The following is a 26325-nucleotide window of genomic DNA, read 5'->3' on the forward strand; positions in this document are numbered from 1 at the left end:
TACCTAATGAAGTTCCTACTTTCCAAAAGGTATTGTGTTACTATTCTTTGATAAATTATAATGCTGACAGACTTTTGTTTATTTATCTAGTTAATTCCTCCAGAAAAAGTTGGCCCTTGTATCATTTCTACATTTCATTATACCATGGTAATACATAGATCATGATAGTTTCAATAGTAAATTGCAATGTTCGAAACAATTACTGATTGAAAACAGGGGCCTAATCTACGTTTTCCTTTAGTTTTGTCCCATAATTGTTCATCTCCGTCCAGTATTCATTGTATGAGCCTAGGACTGCTGTGCCTGTGACACGAGTCATGGCCTTGCTATAGCACGACATGGTCGGCATGACTTAGAAGAAAGAGGAGAAAAAGAAAAGAGAAAGGAGAAAAAATAAAGAAAGAAGAGAGGAGAAAGGAGAGAGAAACTTCTTAGATCCTCACTGCTGCTTCTCCATATCAGCCATTGCCACTGCCTTAGGGTTTCCACTGTCATACAGGAGATAGGGTGAAGAAGGCAATAGGTGTCACGACCCAAAATAGGAATCATGACCGGCCATGCATCTCAATATGCTTGAGATGCACGAAGCCTTAATAATACTCTCTATGTGTACGATGACAAAATAAATAAATAAAATGAGAATGTGCCTTATTAAATTTTATTACTAATTGCAATAAAAATAAAAACAATGTTAATGTTTTTGAGTCTTTAAACTAAATAAATAAAAACTTCTAATCTAAAACACAAAATCTAAAAGAGTGGAAAGGTAAATGGGTGAATCCTAAGTGGAGGTGGAATCCGGGTACATTTCGCTCAGTCGCCCCGCTGACTATTACCTGAAATAAATAAACAAATACAAAAAAACAATAGAACCCGTGAGCCAACAATTATAGCTCAGTGAGTGGAATCCACTTGAAAACCAATAAATTTTAATTCATATTAATGTTGAATAAATTAAACTAAAAGTAACAATATCCATCACAATATGCAATAAGCATGCTTTCTAAATAATAACAATGATAACAATAGAGAGATGTCACAACTTGTAACCTCGCACGTTTTCAATATATTAACATCTTTTTGATATTTATACTGTCATATGTCTCAATGGGTCTAAACCCTGTGGATCCACATCAACTAGAAGTCACCTCGAGATGACGCTCGGGACTTTTCTTCGTACTGATCCGATTAGGGTCATCAGATGGTATCACCCTGTGATCAACACACTTTGTCTTTTCCTCTAATCGTTGAGAGAAGTTAGAGTCACCTAGTAAGTTTTCTCGTTCTTCCTAGGACTGTTCCCTAACCCCGTCAGAGTCACCTAAGAAAGTCACCGCAGTGATCTAATTTAGGACTTTTCCCTAGACTTCCAGATAGACTTGAGTCACTACGGAAAATCGTAAACGATTTATACCGGGACTGTTTGTCTAAGTCGTATTAATACTAGTCTCATTTTTTTTTTCTTTTCACAAATTTTAATATTTGCACAAAGTATGGTGATGCACTGAATATAATAATTAAATGTACACAGAAAATAAAACAATTAAATTTTCGCACGTACTGATGAAATAAATAGATTTGCACACAGAAATTGCAACAATTTAATTTTTACACATAAGGGTGAAATAAATAAATTGCACATAGAAAATTTGCATGATTTGGCAAAGATACGAAATACAATAAAATAAATATGTGAGTGAACCCACTCACCTGAGTCTAGGCAAGACAATCGAAATCTAAAATCTGTAGCTCACGTACTAAAAATCACCACCTTAAATAATAAATAACAATAATATTTTTTTAATTAAAACAAATATAAAAATCTTTCTATAATTTTAATCCAAAAGTAATTAATTTGGGCTAAAATAAGCCCAAATCAGTTGGGGTGGGCTGCAGTTGGCCTGCAGCCCACCCAACCATCACCTAAATGGATTGGGCCAAGGCCCAATCCAATTAGCTAATGGAACCGGGTCGGGTTCCTTGGATTCGGATCCAACCTGACTCGAATCCAAACACTAAAAAGGAGAAGATCAGACTCGGGTTGCCCGAGTCTGTCTTCTCCAAGCCGAAGAGAGAGAGAAAAAGAGAGGAAGGGAGAGTCTATCGGCGATCGCCGCCGTCGGCGATCGCTAGCCAACTCTAAGCTCCCCCCCCTCACAATCATGGCCACAGCAACCACACAAGGTGGAGGAGGAGTTGTCGACGACGATGACCACAGCCAACTCACGGTCGACGGTGATTAGAGCCACGAGGGCTCTCCCAGAAGGCAACCGTGGCGCAAGGCCAACGGCTTGGAGCCCTTGAGCACTAGCATCAACAACCCGAAGCCTCCGGCCGGTGTGAGTTGTCGGCGAAACCGACATCCCACAAAAATAGGTATTTTCACTAAACTCTATGAAACTTTAATTAAAATTCATGGGTGGGAGAGGGCTTACCAACGAGTCGCGTGGTGGTCTCCGATGGCTCCGGCGGCTCTCCGGCGGGCCGATCCCACAGCGACGACTCCGACGGTGAGGAAGAAGAAAGCGAAAGAGGGGAGGAAGAAGAGAGAGAATAGGGTTAAGATGGTTAAGCAGAGATTATGATTTTAATTTATAGATTAGAAGAGAAATCTAGACCTAATCCGATCTGGATTAGGCGTGATTTCTCTCTCTCTGCGCCTTGTTGCGTGTTGGAGAAGGAGAGGGGAGGGGCTGCACGTGCACCCTCCTCTCTCAACCCTTTTTTTTTTTTTTAATTTCTGGTTCCGACAATAGGTTTTTTACTTATGATACTATATTAAAGATTTATTAATGGACCATAAGTGATAATGGATCTGAGTTATTTGACTTTTTTTTGACAAACAGGTTTTCACCCCGTTTCATTTAGAACCTTAATTATCTCCCGGGTTGCGAAGCACAACCTATGAGCACAATAACTAGAATTCCACCCCTACAGCATCCCAAAACTACTAAATCAAACAAAATGGCTATTACACAAGTAATATCCAGAAAGGCACACCACTCGAAACACTAGAATTCCACCACTTCAGCAACACAATACAACAACATATGCAACCATCAAGGAGACAAAATACTGATCAACACACCTAAGGATACATACCAACATTTAGAAAGATAAAATCCACATTACAAACCAAACATTCTTAACAAAATATCATCTAGGATTAACCAAAAGGCAGCTTATCATCCAGTATAATTGGTTATGCTGATCTTTGCTTGGACATCAAATTCCTAGCCTTGGAGCTTTTCTCCTCACCTTGAATACCTGCTCAGCAAAGGAACAGACCTTTAACACGAAAAACACTGATTTCCACTCTTTATTCTTTTTTTGAGATATTCTCCTAATGAAGCACGGACACCTCTCCCAGGAGGAGGTGTCCGTGTTGGACATGAACTCGCGTCAGACATGTGTGTGCACGGGTCTGGAGTATCCATAATTAGAAAAATAATAAAAAAAATCGGACACGTGCGAGACACTACTGGGACACGAATTTTGGATAATGTTTAACGAGTCCGGTTGGGTCAAATTTTGTTAACCCAGATCCAAACCTGATAAGAAATAACTAAAACTCACAGCCCTAAATCCCCAATCTCACACTTCACTGTTGAGCAACGTTTCAAGCCCTAAAACCCTCGAGCGGAGCTGCTGAGCGACTGGCTATTGAGCGCAACGACTGATGATCTACTGAGCAAGCACGACGAGCTGAGCACGGCGAGGACGATAGGTCCTTCTCTCTCTCTTTCTCTCACGTTGATCTAGTGATCTCTCTTCCTCCCTCTCTTTCTCTCATTCTTTCTCTTTCTGTCTCTCTTGCTGTCTCTCTCTCTCTCCTCACTCTCTCGCTGTCTCTCTCTCTCTCTCTCATTCTCCTTTCTTTCTCTCTGTCTCTCTTGAAGAAGGCTTAATCTTAAATTTAAATTTCTATTAGTTATTTTTAATTCTAATTAGTGTGGTAAACTATTAGTTATTTTAATTTATGTTAGTTATTTTAATTCTAATTAGTGTGATAAACTGTTAGTTATTTTAATTTCAGTTAGTTATTTTAATACTAATTAGTGTTAATCTGTTAATACATATCTATTTTTATTTATTTATTTCGCTGTGTCCTATGCTGTGTCCTTATCCTATATTTTCAAAATTTGTCGTGTCATTTTGTCCGTGTTTTATATTTTCAAAATTTGCCGTGTAGTCGTGTCCGTGCCTCATTGTATTCTCCTATTTTGTCCAAGCTGGATGTTCCGAATAAATGACAGCCATCACAATCTTCCACCACATCCTATCTTCTTTCTTAATTTGGTTAATATCATAAAACAAATCCCTCACCAATTTTGGGTTCCCCTTATATTAAAAAAACTGAGTTATCATATCAAATATTTTATTTGAATAAATGCATTTGATAAACAAATGAGATACTGGTTCCTCTTTTCCATAGAAAACACAGATCAAGCTTCCGGTCGAACCTCTCTTTATCGAATTATTCCTAGTTAAAATTCTATTACAATAGTGATATGGACCGGTTTGGCGATGGAGCGTGTCACGACCCAAAATAGGAATCATGACCGGCTATGCATCTCAATATGCTTGAGATGTACGAAGCCTTAATAATACTCTCTACGTATACGATGACAAGATAAATAAATAAAATGAAAATGTGCTTTATTAAAATTTTATTACTAAATGCAATTAAAATAAAAACAATGTTAATGTTTTTGAGTCTCTAAACTAAAATAAAATAAAATAAAATCTTCTAATCTAAACCACAAAATCTAAAAGAGCGGAAAGGTAAATGGTGAATCCTAAGTGGAGGTGGAATCCGGGTACATCACGCTCAGTCGCCCCGCTGACTATTACCTGAAATAAATAAACAAATACAAAAATAATAGAACTCGTGAGCCAACAACTATAGCTCAGTGAGTGGAATCCACTCGAACCAAATAAATTTTAAAACATATTAATGTTGAATAAATTAAACTAAAAGCAACAATATCCATCATAATATGCAATAGGCATGCTCTCTACATAATAACAATGATAACAATAGAGAAATGTCACAACTTGTAACCTTGCACGTTTTCAATATATTAACATCTTTTTGATATTTATACTGTCATATGTCTCAATGGGTCTAAACACTGTGGATTAACATCAACTAGAAGTCACCTCGAGATCACATCAACTGATCCGGTTAGGGTCGTCAGAGGGTATCACCCTGTGATCAACACACTCTGTCTTTTCCTCTAACCGTTGAGAGAAGTTAGAGTCACCTAGGAAATTTTCTCATACTTCCTAGGACTGCTCCCTAACCTCGCCAGAGTCACCTAAGAAAGTCACCGCAGTGATCTAATTTAAGACTTTCCCCTAGACTTTCAGATAGATTTGAGTCACCACGGAAAATCGCAAACGATTTATACCGGGACTGTTCTCTAGGTCGTATCAATACTAGTCTCATTTTTGTTTTCACAAATTTCAATATTTGTACGAAGTATGGTGATGTATTGAATATAATAATTAAATGTACACAGAAAATAAAACAATTAAATTTTCGCACGTACTGATGAAATAAATAGATTTGCACACAGAAAATTTACATGTTCTGACAAAAATACGAAATACAATAAAATAAACATGTGAGTGAACCTACTCACCTGAGTCTAGGCAAGACAACCGAAACCTCAATTCTCTAGCTCACATACTAGAATTCACCACCTTAAATAATAAATAATATTCAAATTTTTAATTTGAATAATAACAATATTTTTAAAATTTAAAAAACCAAAAAGAACTAAAATGGGTTTAAAATTACCCATTGGATTGGGCTAAGGCTGCTGGCCCGGCCCAATCCAAAAGAAATCAACTAAATCGGATTGGGCCGAGGCCCAGCCGAATTAATTGAATTGGGCTCGGGCTAACCCGCAACCCACCAGATTAATGGTTTGGGTCGGGTTCCTTGGATTCGGATCCAACCTGACCCGAATCCAAAAACTTAATGGGAGAAAGCCAGACTCGGGTTGCCCGAGTCTGTCTTCTCCAAACCGAAGAGAGAGAGAGAGAGAAAGAGAGAGAGAGAGAAAGAAGAAGAAGAAGAAGAAGAAGAAGAAGAAGACGCCGGCGGCCGCCGCGGCGAAGGTTCGCCGGCGCACCCTCAGCTTCCGATGGGATCCAGAGGTAGCGGCTGCTACTCGAAGCGGCCGGCCGGCTAGATTTGCCGATGAGGCCGAAAACCCCCAAAATTAGGTATTTCTAATCTATCTCTTTGAATTTAAATTAAACTAGAGGGATGAGAGAGGGCTCACCGGGGAGGAGTGTGGTGGTCCCAATTTACTCCGGCGACGCTCCGGCAGGCCGATTCCACGGCGTGACTCCGACGGTGAGGAAGAAGCGAAAGAAGGGAGGAAGAAGAGAGAGAGAAGAGGGCTAAGATGGTTAAGCAGAGATTAGGGTTTTTAATTTATAGATTAGAAGAGGATTAAATCTAATCTGATTCGGATTAGATGAAATCTCTTCTTTCCCGCTGCGTACCGGAGAGGGAGAGGGGAGGGGCTGCACGTGCTACTCTTGAGGAGGCTTTTGAGAAGGCTATGGTTATGTTCTCTTGTTGACAGCAACACTTGCAGCTCAGCGAACACATAAGTGAACTCCTTCAAGATCAAGCTTATGTCACTGGGTAAGAGCATCTTGCCCTTGGCCCTCTGGTCTGGACCAGTTGCATCATAAGTCGTTGACAATTAAGCTATGAAAGTGGAAGCAAAAGCGTTGCATTGGTACTGATTGGCCGTTCGATAAGATAACCGTGCTCTGACGTTCGTGCTCTTTACCTACTACTCTTGAGGAGGCTTTTGAGAAGGCCGTGAAGCAAAAGCATAAGGCTCAAATGGTAGCGAAGGCAAATTGGGGCAGTCGAAATGGGCGAGTTGCGTTGAGAACGTCGGCTGAAAATTTTGCGGGTTCAAGGGCAGCGGCTGCTAATACAGGGGCACGATCACCTTTGAAACCCTCTTTTGATATTAAAGGAGGCACAAGACTCTCCGTTCGAAGTCACACCTGCCCAGGTGGAGCAAAAGGCGAAGGGGTTTTGCTTTCGATGCGATGAACTTTTCACCCTCGGTCATGGTACTCCAAACTTATCGGGAATGTGATGCTCATCGACGGTCTCGAGGAGGACGATGAGGTTGTTGGTGATGGAGTGTATGTAGAGGTCCATGGGGAGAATGTAGAGGAGAGCGCGGAGGAAGATATCCAAGCTGAGATATCGATACATGCATATTCGGGTACTTCTGTGCCGAGGACATTGCGGGTTGATGGACTCGTTAAAAAGCATTGTGTGCACATCCTTATCGATTTCGGGAGTACACAATTTTTCAGACAAGAGGTTAGTGAGGAAGATGGGCTTGGTTGCTGAACTGACTGCGGGGTTTGAGGTTGCTATTTGAGGCGACATGAAGCTTCGGGCGGAAAAGCTTGTGCCACCGAGTCAGTATACGGGTGGAAGGACATGACATCATTATGAACTTGTATCCGTTATTGTTATAAGGAGCGGACATTGACCTTGGCACTCAGTGGTTGTAGAGCTTGGAACCCGTCACATTTGATTTCCGAAGTATGTAGATGAAATTTCAGTAAGGAAACAAAGAGATGTGACTTGGTGGCATTTGGTTCCTACCGAGTCCAGTGTAGCAACTAATGGTGGGGCTATCTTATGCGAGTGATTGAGCTTATCTTCTTCAGTTAGGACCAGCAGGAGATGAGCCTCAAATGAGTCCAGGTACTACATTTAATTTGTCTAATTTATTAGATAAATTTGCTAGACTGTTTGAGGAACCAAAGGAGTTGCTGCCAACGCGAACTGCGAATCACATAGAGATTATGCTCGGGGCTGCACCAGCGAACGTGAGGCCGTATCGGTATCCACATGTATAGAAGGAGGTTATCTCCAAAATGGTGGTCGAGATGTTGGAGTAAGGCCTCATACAATCAAGTTATAGCTGTTACTCATCGTTTGTCTTATTGGTATGAAAGAAGGACCGGTCGTGGTATTTTTGTGTCGCTTATCGGGCATTAAATGCTATCATCGTCAAGGACCAGTATCTTATTCCGATTATAGAGGAGCTGTTGGATGAGCTTGCACGGACGACTATATTCAGCAAGCTTGACTTGAGGGCCGGGTATCATCAAATTAGAGTTCACCCGGCAGATGTGTACAAAATAGTATTTCAGACTTGGGACGGACACTACGAGTTCTGGGTGATGCTGTTTGGTCTCACCAATGCTACAGTAACTTTCCAAAGCCTTATGAATGATATTTTTTGGCCTTTGCTGCGATGGTATGTTTTGATATTTTTTGACGATATTTTGATGCACAACAAGACCGAAATGGAGCATTTGCGGCATTTAGAGGATGTGTTGGAATTGTTGAAGCAAAACCAGCTGAAGGTTAAGAAATCTAAGTACCTATAGGGAGTACCACAAATAGAATATTTAGGCCATATCATAATAGCGGAAAGAGTGGCGGTGGATCCTCAAAAGGTGGCGTGTATGACAGCTTGGCCGATCCCTACTTTCACCACAGGATTGCACGGCTTCTTAGGACTGATCGGATATTATCGCCGCTTCATCGTTGGGTATGACAAGATCGTTGCTCCTCTCACTTCATTGCTGAGGAATGACTCTTTTAGATGGACGGAGGAAGCCATTGCAGCATTTGAAAAATTAAAAACAGTAATGACAATGGCGTCCATTCTAACTCTATCGGATTTTACCAAAGAGTTCGTTGTGGAATGCGATGCATTAGGAGTTGGCATAGGAGCTGTACTAATATAAGGAGCATGTCGACTTACGAGAGGGAGATGTTAGCAATCCTCCACGCGGTGACGAAGTGGAGGCTTTATTTGATCGGAAGGCGATTTATTATTTAAATCGATCAAAAGAGTTTACCATACTTTATAGGACAACGTATTCATAATTTGACACAATAGAAGTGGGTCACAAAATTGCTAGTGTATGATTATGAAATTCAGTACAAGAAGATGACAGAAAATTGAGCGGCGGATGCACTATCGTGCCAACTCGATATCGTCGAGCTTGCAGCCTTCTCTTCTCTCACTTTTCCTTTCTCTTGATGAGCTGAGGTATGTCTGTACATTTGACCCAGATGTTAAGAGGTTATTAAAGGAGGTGTTGGATGATCCGGAACGCTGTTTGGAGCTGTAGAATCGAGGCGGTCTGCTGCTAGAATACGTGTGCATCCGGGTGCCCGCGGACTATAGGTTGCGACAGAAATTGTTGGAGCACTTTTACCAAACTTTGGAGGCCGGTCATGAGGGTGTTTTGAGAACTTATAGGAGGCTATCATAGAGTTACACGTGGCCAAGACTGAGGCGAGATGTGAGGACTTTTGTGCGTTCGAACGCGCTCGACTCCGTTCGAACGCCCGCGTGCGAATGCCTGCATATATTCGCATCGATAGAGCCGTGCTCAACTCCGTTTGAATGCGATCGAAAAGAATTCACTATTTCTAGGGTTAATAATTGTCAATTTTGGCTTGTTTGGTTAGCTTCTTAAGGTGTGGATGGTAATTAAGAAGATTATGATGAATGAATATTGAATTCTATCTCTTTTCTATCCTCTCTACCATAATCTCCCTTCCCATTCGTTCAAGCCTTAGTCGTACACCATCTCGAGGTCGGTGATTTTCTAATCTCCCTCATCTGTCGAGTCCTTCCTCTTTGGGATCTCGGCCCCTTCTCCCCTTTTGCCCTTATCCCCTAAAACTCCACAACCCATCCATCCTCATCTCTATTATCATCCCTAACCTTATCATCATCACCACCCGTTACCACCACCATCATCCCCAGTTTTGTGTATTTTCATCCCAGTTGCAGTCAGAATCTGTGAAAGGCGTAAATACAAAAAACGTGGATCAGGAAGTTATGGATCGATCGCCCCTGGTTTCGTAATATTTCGACTCTGGTAGAATATTCGGTGAATATTTTTCTTTGGCTGCACGGGCTGCTTTTTTGCAGCTGATCCAGATCGGGAAGAGGACGTTCTGTTCTTAACATAGAAATGGCTAAACTAAATAGGTGGTTTGGCTCAGCAAACCTAATATCCTAGTGAGATGGTCTAGTCAAGCCAAATCACCTTATGCAGACCAACCAAAGGAAAGCTTTAATTTTCATAGGGATCCTTAATTTTCAAATACTTGCGAGCCCTTGAGCTGTCTGCCCTCCATTATTGAGAAAATTGATGACAATCGCACAATATATATCCCACTGTAATTGAAGATCCAGATGGCACTATCATTGCTGGCATTCAACATACTAGCACTGTTCTGCACCATGTTAATAAGTAATTGCTTCTCAGCCATCAAAGTCACATCTAGCCCTCTGTGGTACTGTGAGTTCCAACTTTTTTCATCCTAAATGTGATTCACATACACCTCTTTATCCAATACAATTCTATAAAGATTTGGGAACATAGTTGGCTGACTACATTCACCCACCTAAATATCCTTCCAAAATTTAACCTTAGCTCTCTTCTGATCATTCCAAGTCAATCCAACTTTGAACAACAACCAGTCTGCAGCACTCCTTTCTAAAAAGGAGAAACTGACTCATCTAATTGTATTAATGGATTCAAATTTAAGTGATAACAGATAGTTACTTGTAGTAATGGATTGCGTCCACTATCCACTATCCTTTAAACCTTCTAACAATGGGAATGATGGCTCCCACGCGGTGACAGAACTCCTCTGGCTCCTCCACAGGAATGCGAAAAGCTTACCGCGAGGCCTCTCTCATTCACAGGAAGGTTTTTTAAGCCTTTTCTGGGTGTCATTGGCACACCTTGTGCCGGCCCACATGGCAATCCCCAATTATTGGCCACAAACACAAAATTTTGAAATTCTTTAATGATTAGAAAGGAATTTCTGAAGCCAGAATTTAATTAATCAAGTTTTGCTTTCCACTATTGGAATGGAAATTGCTAATTTTAATAGCCTGGTATTACTTGCAGAAAGTTACTTTGCATGTATCAGGACCGGCACAGCTTTCCTTCTGGAAGCTCAATAAGAAGGCACTTTGGGAGCATATACTGGATGATATGTACCATGCTGCTTTGAATTTGAGTCAAAAAATCAGTCACATAGTTGAACAGCAACATGAGGTTCAGCATTTTGTACCCTTTATATCTAAATTTGTTTCAATTAATGTTCGTTGTAATTTATTTTTTCTTCGTTACAAACCATGGCTCTAGTTCTGCTCACAGAAGATACCACATACTGCATGATCTTATTAATTGGCAAATTAACTTCATGCCTTGTAAGAAAATTTATCACATTTTAGTTTATCGGAACAGACTGAAATATTTATTATTTATTATTGCTAAGCTCTTTTGGTGATTTATCTGGCAGTTAACATGATTGTTGTTTTTGTAAGTTAATAACATTTATGTTTGGATGTTCCTTTGGGTATTAGCTGTTCCCATTCTGTATTGCTCGGTTGTTGTATTCTTGTATGACAAACTGAAATACTTATAGAACAACAAAAAAGGAAAGTATATAACATATGGAGATACTTAAGCATCATTACTCGAGATATAATACTGTCTTCAGTGCTTATTTTGTTTTAGATTTTTTTTATAATAATGTGTGCTGTAATAATATTGTAAATTATGATTTTATTACATGAACATTGAGACATTATGTTTTTGGAAGTTGTAGTTGTTGGTGAGTATCCTAGCTCATGACTGCACGTATGACTATTAGAAATCATTTCTTGGATGGCATCGACATGCTTTTCTTTTGTATATTCCTTCATAATCTTAATGAAATTCTGAGTTGTTGCTTAAAAAATTACTAGCATCTCATACCATATAAATTTCCCTATTATACATATAAATACAAGGTTCTTAGTTTTGGCCTATCCATATAGATCCATTTTGGGTTGGATTTTGGCCTTTTGGTTGATCCATATAGACCCTTTTCGGTTGGATTAGCTGAATACAAAGTCCTCCAATGCCGATCCATCAAAATAGAAGTCCTGTGAGCTTTTCTCTGACACCACCCTTGTCACGATCCGAAATAGGAATCATGACCAGCCATGCATCTCAATATGTTTGAGATACACGAAGCCTTATCAATACTTTCTACGTATACGATGGCAAAATAAATAAATAAATAAAATGAAAATCTTCTTTATTAAATTTAAAACTAATTGCAATAAATGTAAAACAATGTTAATGTTTTATTGTCTCTAAACTAAATAAAGAAAACTTCTATTCTATAGCATAAAATCTAATAGAGCGAAAAAGTAATAGGTGAATCTTAAGTGGAGGTGGAGTCTGGGTACATTTCACTCAGTCGCCCTGCTGACTATTACTTGAAATAGATAAATAAATACAAAAAATAGAATCCATGAGCCAACAACTATAGCTCAGTGAGTGGAATCCACTCGAAAACTAAATAAATTTTAAATCATATTAATGCTGAATAAATTAAACTAAGAGCAACAATATCCATAACAATATGCAATAGTCATGCTCTCTAAATAATAACAATGATAACAATATCTAGCCAAAAAAAATCTAATCGGGTTGGGCCAAGGCCTAGCCAGATAGGAAATGGATTGGGCTGCGGTTTAGCCCGCAGCCCATCCAATTTAATTGGTTCGGGTCGGGTTTGTGGATCCGAAATCTAAACCCGAACGTGAACCTGCATTCAAAAGAAAAAGGGGTGGCTCGGGTTAAACCCGAGCCAACCAATCCCCCTTTTTCTTCTTTTCTCCCTTCTCGTGTTCGACGCGAGGGAGGGAAGGATCGAGAGAGTGGTCGCCGGTGACTTTGCTGGCGGCGGTTCACGACCAGCTCCCTCCCTCTCTCTCTCTCTCTCTCTCTGTTGTCCTCACGAGGTGGAGAACTCGCCAACGACGGCCGACGTCGAGGTCGAGGTCGACGTCGATTGGAGCCACGAGAGCTCTACCAGAAGGCATCTATGGCGCAAGGCTAACGACTTGGAGCTCTCGAGCATGAGCAGCAGCAGCTCGAAGCCGCCGGCCGGCGAGAGTTGCCGGCGAAGCCGAAATCCCCAATTTAGGTATTTTCGATTTACCTTTTTAAATTTAAATTAAACTAGAGGGATGAGAGAGGGCTCACCGGGGAGAAGTGTGGTGGTCCCAAATTCCTCCGGCGATGCTCCGACGATCCGATTCCACAGCAACGACTCCGATGGTGAGAAAAGAAAGAAAACGAAGGAGGAAAAGATTGGGGGAGGGGGGGGGTTGAGGAGAGAGAGGATTAGGGTTTAATTTATAGATTAGAAGATGATCAAATTTAATCCGATTCGGATTAGATGAAATCCCACTTTTTCTGCGCCTCGTCGCGTGCTGGAAAGGGAGAGGGGAGGGGCGAGCACGTGCACCCTCCTCTCTCAACCTTTAAATAATTTGTTTATTCTCTAGTTCTGACAACTATACCCAACAAAAAGAAATTTCGTCCTCGAAATTAAAATTAGTGTAATAAAAGGATAAGGTAATACCGTAATAGTCGCTATGAAGATTGAGGAAATAACTCCGGATGCTTTTTCCTCATTTCATCTTCACGCTCCCAAGTTGCTTCTTTCGGCTTATAGTTTTGCCATAAAATCTTCACGAAAGGGATTACCCTATTGCGAAGAGTTCTTTGCTGAGTCTCTAAAATTTCCACAGGTTACTCTTCATAAGATAGATTTTTTCGGATCTCCAAAGGCTCGAAGTCGATCACATGGTCTGCACACACATACTTTCTCAACATAGATATATGGAAGACATGATATACTTTAGATAACTTAGGTGGCAAAGCAATTTGGTATGCCACCTCTCCAATATGCTCTAACACCTCAAAAGGTCTAATAAAGCGAGGACTCAACTTGCTTTTCTTACGAAACCTGATCAATTCTTTCCAAGGTGACACCTTTAGGAAAACCATGTCACCCACTTGAAACTCAAGGTTTCTTCTTCAGTTATCAGCATAGCTCTTTTGACGGCTTTGAGCTGCAAGAAGCTTTTCCTTGATTTTGACAATTTTCTGAGTGGCATCTTGTACTATATTTGGTCCCAATAACTGTCTTTCACCAACCTCAAACCAACAAAGTGGAGATCTGCATTTTCTACCATACAACGCCTCATAAGGTGCTAGCCCCAAACTCGAATGGTAACTATTATTGTATGAGAACTCCATGAGTGGAAGATGATCATCCCAATTTCCCTTCCACTCTAAAGAACATGCTCGCAACATATCCTCAAGGGTTTGAATTGTCCTTTCGAATTGTCCATCAGTTTGCGGGTGATAAGCTGAACTGAACCTCAATCGTGTCCCCATAGCTGAATGAAGACTCCGTCAGGATTTAGAAACAAAACGAGGATCTCGATCAGACACTATAGACAAAAGTGCACCATGGAGTCGAATAATTTCCCTAATATAAAGTTGTGCAAGACGATCTAGGGAGTAAGTTATATGAATGGCCAAAAAATGAGCAGACTTAGTTAGTCTGTCAACGACCACCCAAATTGCATCATGATTTGATCTAGTGCGGGGAAGTTTCGAAACAAAGTCTATAGTCACATCTTCCCACTTCCATTCTGATAAAGGCAAAGGCTGTAACATCCCTACAGGCTTTTGGTGCTCAACTTTGACTTGCTGACAAGTGAGACATCTGGCCACAAAATTAGCTATGTCTTTTTTCATGCCATTCCATCAGAAGTTTTCTTACAAATCTCTATACATTTTTGTGCTGCCTGGGTGGATACTGAATCCTGAACTGTGAGCCTCTGACATAATTTCATTCTTTAACTCCTCACTGGCTGGGACGCAGACTCGATTCTGGTACTTGACTAGTCCTTCATCTGATCTTGAATAGCCAGTCCTTCCAAGATCTTCTTAAGGTTGGCATCCTCTAATTAAGCAGCCTGGATGCGATCTAAAAGTGTAGGTTTGACCACTAGCCGGCTGCAAATAGCTACTCTCTCTAGATTTGATGTTACTTCAATCTTCAAGCGTCTGAATTCTTCAACAATGCACTGCTAACAAGTGCTGATAAGTGCCCCTCTGATGATTTCCTGCTCAAAGTATCGGCTACCACATTTGCCTTCCCAGGATGGTAATTGATACTAACATCATAATCTTTGATTAATTCTAGCCACCTACGCTGCTTCAAAATAAGTTTCTTTCTGAGTGAAGATATACTTGAGACTCTTGTGATCAGTGAAAATTTCACAAGATTCTCCATAAAGGTAGTGACGCCAAATCTTTAGTGCAAAAACCACCGTAGCCAACTCAAGATCATGAGTAGGATAGTTCTTCTCATGAATTTTAAGTTGTCTAGATGTATAAGTTATCACCTTTCCATGCTGCATCAAAACACAACCGAGACCCTGTCGAGATGCATCACTGTAAATTACAAAGTTGTCGTCCTTTGTCGGAAGTGAAAGGATAGGAGCTGAAATCAATCTCTGCTTAAGTTCTTGGAAGCTATTTTCACAATCATCTGACCACTCAAATCTCACCCCCTTTTTGGTGAGGTGAGTAAGTGGCAAGACAATCCGTGAAAACCCCTCCACGAACCTTCTATAGTAGCCTGTCAATCCAAGGAAACTGCGTACCTCAGATATTGAAGCAGGCCTCGGCCATTTGCTAATAGCCTCGATCTTCTTTTGATCCACTTTGATTCCATCCTTGCTGGTTATATGTCCTAAGAAAGCCACCTCATCCAACCAAAACTCACACTTCTTAAATTTGGCATAAAGTTTTTCCTCACGAAGAGTTTGAAGTATTGTCCTCAGATGTTCCTCATGCTTTTCTTTGCTCTTGGAATAGATCAATATATCGTCAATGAATATCATAACAAATTGGTCCAAGAAGGTTTTAAAGATCCGGTTCATTAAGTCCATAAAAGCTGCAGGTGCATTTGTAAGGCCGAAAGGCATCACTAAGAACTCATAATAGCCATAGCGAGTCCTAAATGCTGTCTTTGCGATATCTTCATTCTTGATCTTCAATTGGTGATAACCAGACCTTAAATCGATTTTTGAGAAGACTTGAGTGTCTTGCAGTTAATCAAAAAGATCATCGATCTGGGGTAGTGGATACCTGTTTTTCATAGTGACTTTATTTAACTCTCGATAATCAATGCAAAGACGCATCGATCTATCTTTCTTCTTTACAAATAAAACTGGCGCTCTTCAAGGTGATACTCTCGGACGAATAAAACCCAAATCCAGCAACTCTTGAAGTTAGGTCTGCAACTCTCTAAGTTCTGCTGGTGCCATCCTATAGGGTGCCTTTGATATTGGTTTAGTGCTAGGGAGCAGATCTATGGTGAAGTCTATCTCTTTATCGGGTGGAAGACCAGGTAAATCTTTAGGAAAAACATCTAGAAATTCATTTACCACTTGAAGTTCATGAATCTCCTACTCTGCACGCTCCACGCCCACTACCGATGCCAAAAAGCCTGGGCATCCTTTCTTCATTAATCGATTTGCTTGAAGTGCTAAGATAATACTGGTCGTAGGAATCTTTCGTTCACCCTGGAAGAAAAATTTTGGCTTCTCCGGGATAGAAAATGTAACCTTTTTTATTCTACAATCTATTATAGCATGATGTGCAGATAGCCAATCCATACCCAGTATAACATCAAAATCATGCATGTCTAGACAAATTAGATCTATTGGAAGTTTCTGATCGTCTATCTCTACTAAACAAGATCTGCAAATAAGATTTAAAAGTATGGTCCTCCCTACGGGTGTAGTCACTACTAAATATGATTCCATAAACTCAGGTGCAATAGGTAATAAGGAAAGAAAATCAGGTGAACCAAAAGAGTGTGAGGCTCCAGAGTCTATAAGGACTTTAGCTGGTATGGAAGAAATAGATAATGTACCTTGCATCACGGATGGTGAGTGCTCAGCCTCTTCCTGGGTCAAGGTATAAATTCTTCCTTTATTCTTTGGCTACTTGCTGGAGGCCTATTGTTCGCTGTGCCAGACTGGGACGATCGATGCTTTTGTCCTGCTAAGAAGTCGGACGCCATCCCCCACGTGGTGCTCTGCAATCTCTCGCTAAGTGGCCGGGTTTTCCACAGTTGTAACAGCTTCGTGGTACTCCATTGCACCCAACACTAGATGAATGTGAGCGTCCACACCTCGTACAATTTTTAAGCTGACTCTGTTTGGGACCTTCCCCAGAAGGGTTTGGTTCACTCTCGGCCCTCAAAGGCTGTCCAGACGACTGACCACCTCCTCTGTTTTGCTCCTGGTACCTTCTCGGCTTCTTCTATGGATGCTGCTGTTCTCGTTCTTGGTGAAGCTCCCCAATATTTCTCTCGGCGAGGAGTGCCTTAGACACCATTTCTGAAAGTGTCTGACATTGAAATAGTGATATCCTATCTCTGATGGCTGGCCGCAACTTACCCTCGAAGAAGCTAACTTTAACTTTCTCTCTCGCTGCTATATGTGGAACAAATCGCAATAGCTCGGTGAACCTCGCCTCAAAGTCCACCACAGACATGCCTCCCTGTCTCAGCTCAAAGAATTCATCATGCTTCTTCTTCTTTAATGCCCGAGTATAGTACTTCTCGAAGAAAATCCTCTTAAAGTTTCCCCAAGTCAGCTCCTTCTCTCGTCCAATGTACTGGTGCTCGATCATCTGCCACTAATGTTCTGCCCGATCCTCAAACATATAGGTCGTCAAGGCAACCCTTTGATCATCTGAACAATCCAATACTCGCAATATCTTCTCGATTCGCAGTAGCCATGCCTCTATTTCAATCGGATCAGTGGTCCCTTTAAAGGTAGGTGGAGATGCCTTCAAAAATTTTTCAAACATTGTACTCCTATCTAAACTAAGGGGCCTTGACTTTGATGTAGCCGGAGTCTGCGATGGTTGTCCTGCAACGGCCTGAAGAAGGGTCTGAAGCACTGACACCACTATATGAGTAGCAGGAACTTGGGCAGGAGTGGGGATCTGGGCAGGGGTAGGAGTCTGGATAGGAGTAGGAGCTTGGGTAGGAGCAGTTTTTGTCACGACCCTAAATAGGAATCATGACCGGCCATACATCTCAATATGCTTGAGATGCATAAATAAAATGAATAAAATGAGAATGTGCTTTATTAAATTTTATAACTAATTGCAATAAAGATAAAACAATGTTAATGTTTTTGAGTCTCTAAACTAAATGAATAAAACTTCTAATCTAAAGTATAAAATCTAAAAGAGCGGAAAGGTAAACAAATACAAAAAAATAGATAAACAAATACAAAAATATCTAAGTGGAGGTGGAGTCCGGGTACATCTCGCTCAGTCGCCTCATTGACTATTACCTGAAATAGATAAACAAATATAAAAAAATAATAGAACCCATGAGCCAACAACTATAGCTTAGTGAGTGAAATCCACTCGAAAACCAAATAAATTTTAAATCATATTAATGCTGAACAAATTAAACTAAAAACAACAATATCCATAACAATATGCAATAGACATGCTCTCTAAATAATAACAATGATAACAATAGAGAGAGTCACAACTTGTAACCTTGCTTGTTTTTAAGATATTAACATCTTTGCAATATTTATACTATCATATGCCTCAATGGGTCTAAACCCTGTGGATCCACATCAGTTAGAAGTCACCTCGAAATGACGTTCGGGACTTTTCTTCATAGCTAATCCGATTAGGGTCATCAGATGGTATCACTCTGTGATCAACACACTCTGTCTTTTCTTCTAACCGTTAAGAGAAGTTAGTCACCTAGGAAATTTTCTCATTCATCCTAGGACTGTTTCCTAACCCCGCTAGAGTCATCTAAGAAAGTCATCACAGTGATCTAATTTAGGACTTTCCCCTGGACTTCACGGAAAATCGCAATCGATTTATACCGGGACTGTTCTCTAAGTCGTACCAATACTAGTTTCATTTTTCTTTTCACAAATTTCAATATTTGTACGAAGTATGGTGATGTACTAAGTATAGTAATTAAATGCACACAGAAAATATAACAATTAAATTTTCGCACATACGGATGAAATAAATAAATTTGCACATAGAAATTGCAACAATTAAATTTTTACACGTAAGGGTGAAATAAATAAATTGTACACAGAAAATTTACATGGTCTGACAAAGATACGAAATATAATAAAATAAATATGTGAATGAACCCACTCACCCGAGTCTAGGCAAAATAACCGAAATCTCAAATCTCTAGCTTACGTACTAAAAATCACCACCTTAAATAATAAATAATAATCAAAATTTTAATTTGAATAATAACAATATTTTTAAAATTTAAAAACCAAAAAGAACTAAAATGAGTTTAAATTTATCCATTGGATTGGGCTGGGCTAATGCTGGCCCGGCCCAATTCAAAAAAAAAAACCAATTGGGCTGAGCCAAGGCCCAACCAAAATTAATTGGGTTGGGCTGCGGGCTAACCGCAACCCACCCAAATAAACGGTTCGGGTCGGGTTTGTGGATCCGAAATCCAAACCCGAACCGAACCCGACTTAAAAGGAAAAAGGGGTTGGCTCGGGTTTAACCCTAGCCGAGCCAACCCCTTTCTTCCCTCTCGCGACCGACGCGAGAAGAGGACTGAGGGAGAGGTTGACCGCCGATGACCACCTTCAACCTCTTCTCTCCCTCTCTCTCTCTCTTTCTCTGTCGTCCTCACGAGGTGGAGGTGAACTCACCACCGACGGCCGACGCGGAAGCCAATGCCGATCGGAGCCACGAGGCCTTCGTAGAAGACATCTCTGACACTGGGCTTGGAGCACGAAGCTTCTGGTGACGATGAGGTTGCGATCTGAAGCCGTCGGTCGGCAAGAGTTGCTGGCGAAGCCGAAATCCCCAATTTAGGTATTTCTAATTTACTTTATTAAATTGAAATGAAACTTGAGGGGTGGGAGAGGGCTTACCAAGGAGTCATGTGGTGGTCTTCACTGGCTCCGGCGGCGCTCTGGTAGGCCGATTCCACGGCGTGACTCCGACGGTAAGTAAAAGATTAGAAAACGAAGGAGGAGAAGAAGAAAGAGAAGGGGAGGGGGCTGAGATGGTTAAACAGAGAGAGATGGGATTAGGGTTTTTAATTTATAGATTAGGGATAAAAAAAAATCCTAATCTACTTCGATCCGGATTAGGCGCGATTCTGCCCTACGCCTTGTCGCGTGCCGGAGAGGGAGAGGGGAGGGGCTGTACGTGCACCCTCCTCTCTCAACCCCAAATTTCCCTTTTTTTTTTTTTTTTTTTTTGGATTCTGACAGTTTTCGATCCCGAACCAAGAATAGCAGTAGGTGCAAGAGCTGGCGCTTGAGCAGGAGCCGGCTCTTGCTCCCTACTCATGTCAGGAGATAAACTCTGGGCCGCAGCTCCTTGTTGACGACGACGCATATACATATTGTCTTTTCAAGATTTATAAATGAGATAAGAATAATTTTACTGAATATAATAAAAATTTCATAACGAACCTGAGCTTATACCACCGGACCTCCACACAACTCTAAGGGTGATTTAGGATAACAAAATTTTTAGGCTCTGATACCAACATTGTCAATTTTTAGGCTCTCAATATGCTTGAGATACACGAAGCCTTATCAATACTTTCTACGTATACGGTGGCAAAATAAATAAAGAAATAAAATGAAAATATGCTTTATTAAATTTTAAACTAATTGTAATAAACGTAAAACAATGTTAATGTTTTATTGTCTCTAAACTAAATAAATAAAACTTCTATTCCATAGCATAAAATCTAACAGAGCGGAAAAGTAAATAGGTGAATCCTAAGTGGAGGTGGAGTCCGGGTACATTTTGCTCAGTCGCCCCGCTGACTATTACTTGAAATAGATAAACAAATACAAAAAATAGAATCCATTAGCCAACAACTATAGCTCAGTGAGTGGAATCCACTCGAAAGCCAAATAAATTTTAAATCATATTAATGTTGAATAAATTAAACTAAGAGCAACAATATCTATAACAATATGCAATAGGCATGCTCTCTAAATAATAACAATGATAACAATAGAGAGAGTCGTCATAACTTGTAACCTTGCTTGTTTTTAAGATATTAACATCTTTGCAATATTTATACTGTTATATGTCTCAATGGGTCTAAACCCTATAGATCCACATCAATTAGAAGTCACTTCGAGATGATGCTCGGGACTTTTCTTCATAGCTGATCCGGTTAGGGTCATCAGATGGTATCACTCTGTGATCAACACACTCTGTCTTTTTCTCTAACCGTTGAGAGAAGTTAGAGTCACCTAGGAAATTTTCTCATTCATCCTAGGACTGTTCCCTAACCCTGTTAGAGTCACCTAAGAAAGTCACCGCAGTGATCTAATTTAGGACTTTCCCCTGGACTTCCAGATAGGCTTGAGTTACCACGGAAAATCGCAAGCGATTTATATCCGGACTGCTATCTAAGTCGTACTAATACTAGTCTCATTTTTCTTTTCACAAATTTCAATATTTGCATGAAGTATGGTGATGCACTGAGTATAATGATTAAATGCACACAGAAAATATAACAATTAAATTTTTGCACGTACGGATAAAATAAATAGATTTGCACACAGGAATTGTAACAATTAAATTTTTGCACGTAAGGGGTGAAATAAATAATTTGCACACAAAAAATTTACATGGTCTGACAAAAGTATGAAATATAATAAATTAAATATGTGAGTGAACTCACTCACTTGAGTCTAGGCAAGACAACTGAAATCTCAAATCTCTAGCTTACGTACTAAAAATCACCACCTTAAATAATAAATAATAATAAATTTTTTTTAATTTGAATAATATCAATATTTCTAAAATTTAAAAACTAAAAAAAACGGGTTTAACCCACCCATTGGATTGGGCTGGGCTAATGCTGGCCCGACCCAAATCAAAAAGAACTAATCTGGCTGGGCCAAGGCCTAGCCAGATAGGAAATGGATTGGGCTGCGGTTTAGCCCGCAGTCCATCCAATTTAATTGGTTCGGGTCGGGTTTGTAGATCCGAAATCTAAACCCGATCCCGAACTCGCATTCAAAAGAAAAAGGGGTGGCTCGAGTTAAACTTGAGCCAACCAAGCCCCCTTTTTCTTCTTTTCTCCCTTCTCGCGTCCGACGCGAGGGAGGGAAGGATCGAGAGAGAGAGTGGCCGCCGGTGACTTTGTCGGCGGCGGTTCATGACCGGCTCCCTCCCTCTCTCTCTCTCTTTTTGTTGTCCTCACGAAGTAGAGGAGGACTCGCCACCGATGGCCGATGCCGAGGCCGACGTCGATTGGAGCCACAAGGGCTCTACCAGAAGGCATTCATGGCGCAAGGCTAACGACTTGGAGCTCTCGAGCACGAGCAGCAGCATCCCGAAGCCGCCGGCTGCGAGAGTTGCCGGCGAGGCCGAAATCTCCAATTTAGGTATTTTCGATTTACCTTTTTAAATTTAAATTAAACTAGAGGGATGAGAGAGGGCTCACCGGGGAGAAGTGTGGTGGTCCCAAATTCCTCCGGTGATGCTCCGGCGATCCGATTCCACATCGACGACTCCGACGGTGAGAAAAGAAAAAAAACGAAGGAGGAGAAGGCTTGGGGGGGGGGGTGAGTTGAGGAGAGAGAGAGGATTATGATTTAATTTATAGATTAGAAGAGGATCAAATCTAATCCGATTCGGATTAGATGAAATCCCCCTTTTTCTACGCCTCGTCGCGTGCCGGAGAGGGAGAGGGGAGGGGCTGCACGTGCATCCTCCTCTCTCAACCCCCAAATAATTTTTTTTTTCTCTAGTTCTGACAACACTCCAATGCCCTCCCCTTTTCTCATTCTTTTCGATTTTTTGTTTGTTTTCACTTTGACGGCCCACTCCCACCTAATTTTTCCTCCGACACCGAGTCCCACCTCTCTCTCACTCCCCTTTTAACTCTTCCTCTTTATCTCGTCTTTGTTGTGCATCAACAGAGAGAATGAAAGGGAGTGCATGAGAAGGAGAGGGAGAGGGAGAAGGAGAGGGAGGACAAGAGACTTTCAAGGGAGCTCCTCTGAGTGTGTGAGAGATTGAGTGTGAGAGATTGAATAGGAGAGTGAATGGGAGTGGGAGTAGGTGGGACTGGGAGAGTGAGTGTGAGAGATAGAGATGAAAGTTAAATTTTCTTAGACTAGCAATTAATATTTTATATTTTTCTGTCATTTTTTAAAAATGTAAGATTTTTTTTGTATTTTAAAATAATTTTTATGTAATTACAAAATAGTCAAATACTAAAATCTGATACTCGCGGCTAAAAATGGTCGGTCCTAATTCAGATCCTGATATTTTGATCCTTTTAGAACCTTCTATAAACAGTTGAGGCTGTCGCCATAGCGAAATTGCATAGTTGTCATCCTGTGGCATGCTCAAAGGGATTTCTAACCATGTGGCTGCTTTTGCGCCTCAAGGTTAGCTAATGTGGCTGCTTGATGATGGCCGCTCAAGGACAAGTTGAATGATTATATTTCATACACAATACCAGGTTTGTTGCATTCTATTCCTCAAACAGTCCTAATACTAAGCCTCCTCGACCTTACAGGGAAAGAGACCCTTTGATCTCTTCCATAACCCAAAGTGATGGCGCCTGTAATTCTTCAACTGGCAGCCTGTAGTTGCATCTCCACTGTAGGCTGCAAAGCTTGCAATTACATTATTACACCGTCTGGTGTTATTCTTAGCCTTTAGTTGTCATGTTTAGATCAATTTTGATCTGCAGAAGCACTAAGCTACTAATTTTTTCAGAACATCTTTTTGTTTGATACTGCAAGTCAGTCACAACTCTGACTGTTACAATTTGCAGCCATAATTAAAGAGTTGCGATAACTTATGTCAGATTTTGACCAAATTAGTCCTCTCCCAGACTTTATTTATCGAAAAGGATCACACCACAAACTTAATACTAAAATAGGTCTACTTTTATCAGCTCGTATCATCAACCCGAAAGTAAAATACTAAACTCATCAGTGCTTTACCTTTACATGGAAATGCTGAACAACTCAAAGTCTTTTTTTACCATTAAGTTGCTGATTTAGTCAGCATTTTATCTACCTCATCAAAGAGAAAACATTGAACAATACAATATTTTCTATAAGTGAATTGTTGAATAGTTCAAAATAAATAATAGATTGAAAAGTTGGTATTTCATATAGTATATCTATCCATTCAAGCTATGAACAAACCATTGCAATGCTCTCAATGAAATCTTCCCATGACATTATACGATTAAAATAGATGAATTAATACAAAATTTGCAGCATGAAAATATTTATAATTTAAATTTGGAGTACCTACTAGCCTTTTTCGTGATTTTGGGAATACATTGTTCACAAAGAAGGGCTGCACAATTTGAGTTTTGGACTATATAAAGTTTGTCCCTAATTTTTTTTATGTCTAATTATTTCAAAACTGAAATATAAGTCTAGGTGTTTTTGGAAACTATTGACCCACCCAGTCAATGACATTCAAATAGAAGTCACCGACTGAGTCAGTAACTTATATGGAAATTTTAAATCTTTATAAAAATTTGCTAAGGAAGAAATATATACTATTCTATATAAGTCACTGAATAGGTTAGCAGTTTCTAAATGCACCTAGTCTTGTATTTAGGTTTTGAAGTGTACTAGACATAAAAAAATATTTAGGACTACTTTGGTCAAAAGCTCGCCCAATTCTCAAATATAGCTCTTTTCCATTTATTTGTAATAACATATATATGACCAAAATGGATAATCCTGTGCAAAGTTGCGATGTGCTAAACTTTTTATTTATAATTTTATCTATATTTTTCTCGTCTAAGATCTGATTAAACTCCGATCAAAGTCATTATGTTCTTTGTCTTTCATCTTTAGGAAGACATATCATACGTCCAAAATATATAATTGGTTACAAAGCTATGCTCTTCCAAAATGAACAGCTCAATGTTTTTAGGATTATTTTTTCCTGCAATAAAGTGCTGAACTGTTGAGTACTTTCCCTAATAGCTAAAGAAGCAGAACTCTTTCGGAAGCTCATTTTCTAAGTAAAATGTTGACCAATTCAACAGTTTACTGACATGAATGTCTACGTGTAAAAATGAGACCTCTTTTGGTATTAAATTTGGGGTGTAGTCTAGTATATAAAATTTAGAGGAGGTCTAGTTTGGTCAAGAACTCACATCCTACAATCATCTGCAATCAGGTTCCGCACTCACTGTGGTTGTAGTAATTTCTTGCCATTGTATACAGACCTGGCCATTCAGCCTCAAGCTCCTGAAAGCAGAAAAGTCCTGCAACCTTTCCTGGAATCTGTTCCTTGAATGATATATAAGATCGACACACAGGTTAAATAACTTCAGACATACTGTTGAGACCTGCATTGGACTTATGTCACTGCCTCACTTGCCATGACATTATCCACCAAGCATCATGAAATCTTTGCCACTAAGCTATGCACTTTTTAAAACATTTCTGCATAGGTCTTTTCTCTTGATGATAGAATAAAGAGCCTTTCTAGATTTATGGTTCAGACTGATCTAATTTCTTGATCTCTTATACGTGAAACATTTGCAACAATGTGGATTGTGGATCATGTCAAATTGAATATCTGGTCATTTGATTTGAATTTTCAACTGTTGATTCATTCCATCATATGTTCTTTGTAATTCCCTTTACCTTATGGGTTGTAATTATTTGTCTAGCCACTAAATCGTTTACAACATCATATATTGATGACTTCAAAATATTTGATACTTCACATATGTGCAATTTATGCTAGGGTATGACTTATGAAGGAGTTCAACATGTTCTTTCTGTGCGTCTCTTTTTTCTAATGACAGAGGGGGAGGGAAGGAGGTAGGAGTGGGAAATAGTTACCCAACATACATAAGAAGTACAGTGGGAAAACACTTTTTTTTTTATGTGATTTTAATCTTGCATATGGTAGTCATTGTTTTTTTTTGTTCCTTTCACATCATGCCTCTGAGAGTAATAAAATCATGTGTCACTATATTCTGTAAAATAATAAAACCATTATACATGTCAATAACAACTGTAATATTACACATTATGGGCATTGAAATATTTAGTATTTCATACATGTGAATATGTGATAGATTAATTTTCCTATAGAAAGTATTTTTATTATCACCTTCATTCCCCAATCAATATGTCTATCTTCTCTTACCTCTACTTATTAACCCATCTTTGAGAAGTGAGAAACCACTCTGTTATTGACCATCCCCATGGCCAGCCACTTTGCTGTTCTTCCTCTCGTGTGTGCTTCCATCAAATTCTTTCATTAATATGTCCATAC

At 39.9% G+C, this 26325-nt stretch overlaps 1 protein-coding gene across 2 annotated transcripts in view; it reads left to right on the top strand.

The window, feature by feature from the left end:
• Positions 1 to 26325, top strand: part of LOC140778441 (uncharacterized) — a 55417-nt gene that overhangs the window by 26949 nt on the left and 2143 nt on the right. The window contains exon 14 of one of the 2 annotated variants that reach the window (XM_073123154.1): positions 11014 to 11163. The exons of the other annotated variant lie outside the window; for it this stretch is intronic. Within the exon in view, the coding sequence (XP_072979255.1) occupies positions 11014 to 11163 (150 nt within the window). The remainder of the gene's footprint in view (positions 1 to 11013; positions 11164 to 26325) is intronic. 2 annotated transcript variants of the gene reach the window in all.

This window comes from Typha angustifolia, chromosome 15 (genome assembly GCF_048772165.1).
Source record: "Typha angustifolia cultivar Huaian chromosome 15, ASM4877216v1, whole genome shotgun sequence".
Lineage (NCBI taxonomy): Eukaryota > Viridiplantae > Streptophyta > Magnoliopsida > Poales > Typhaceae > Typha > Typha angustifolia.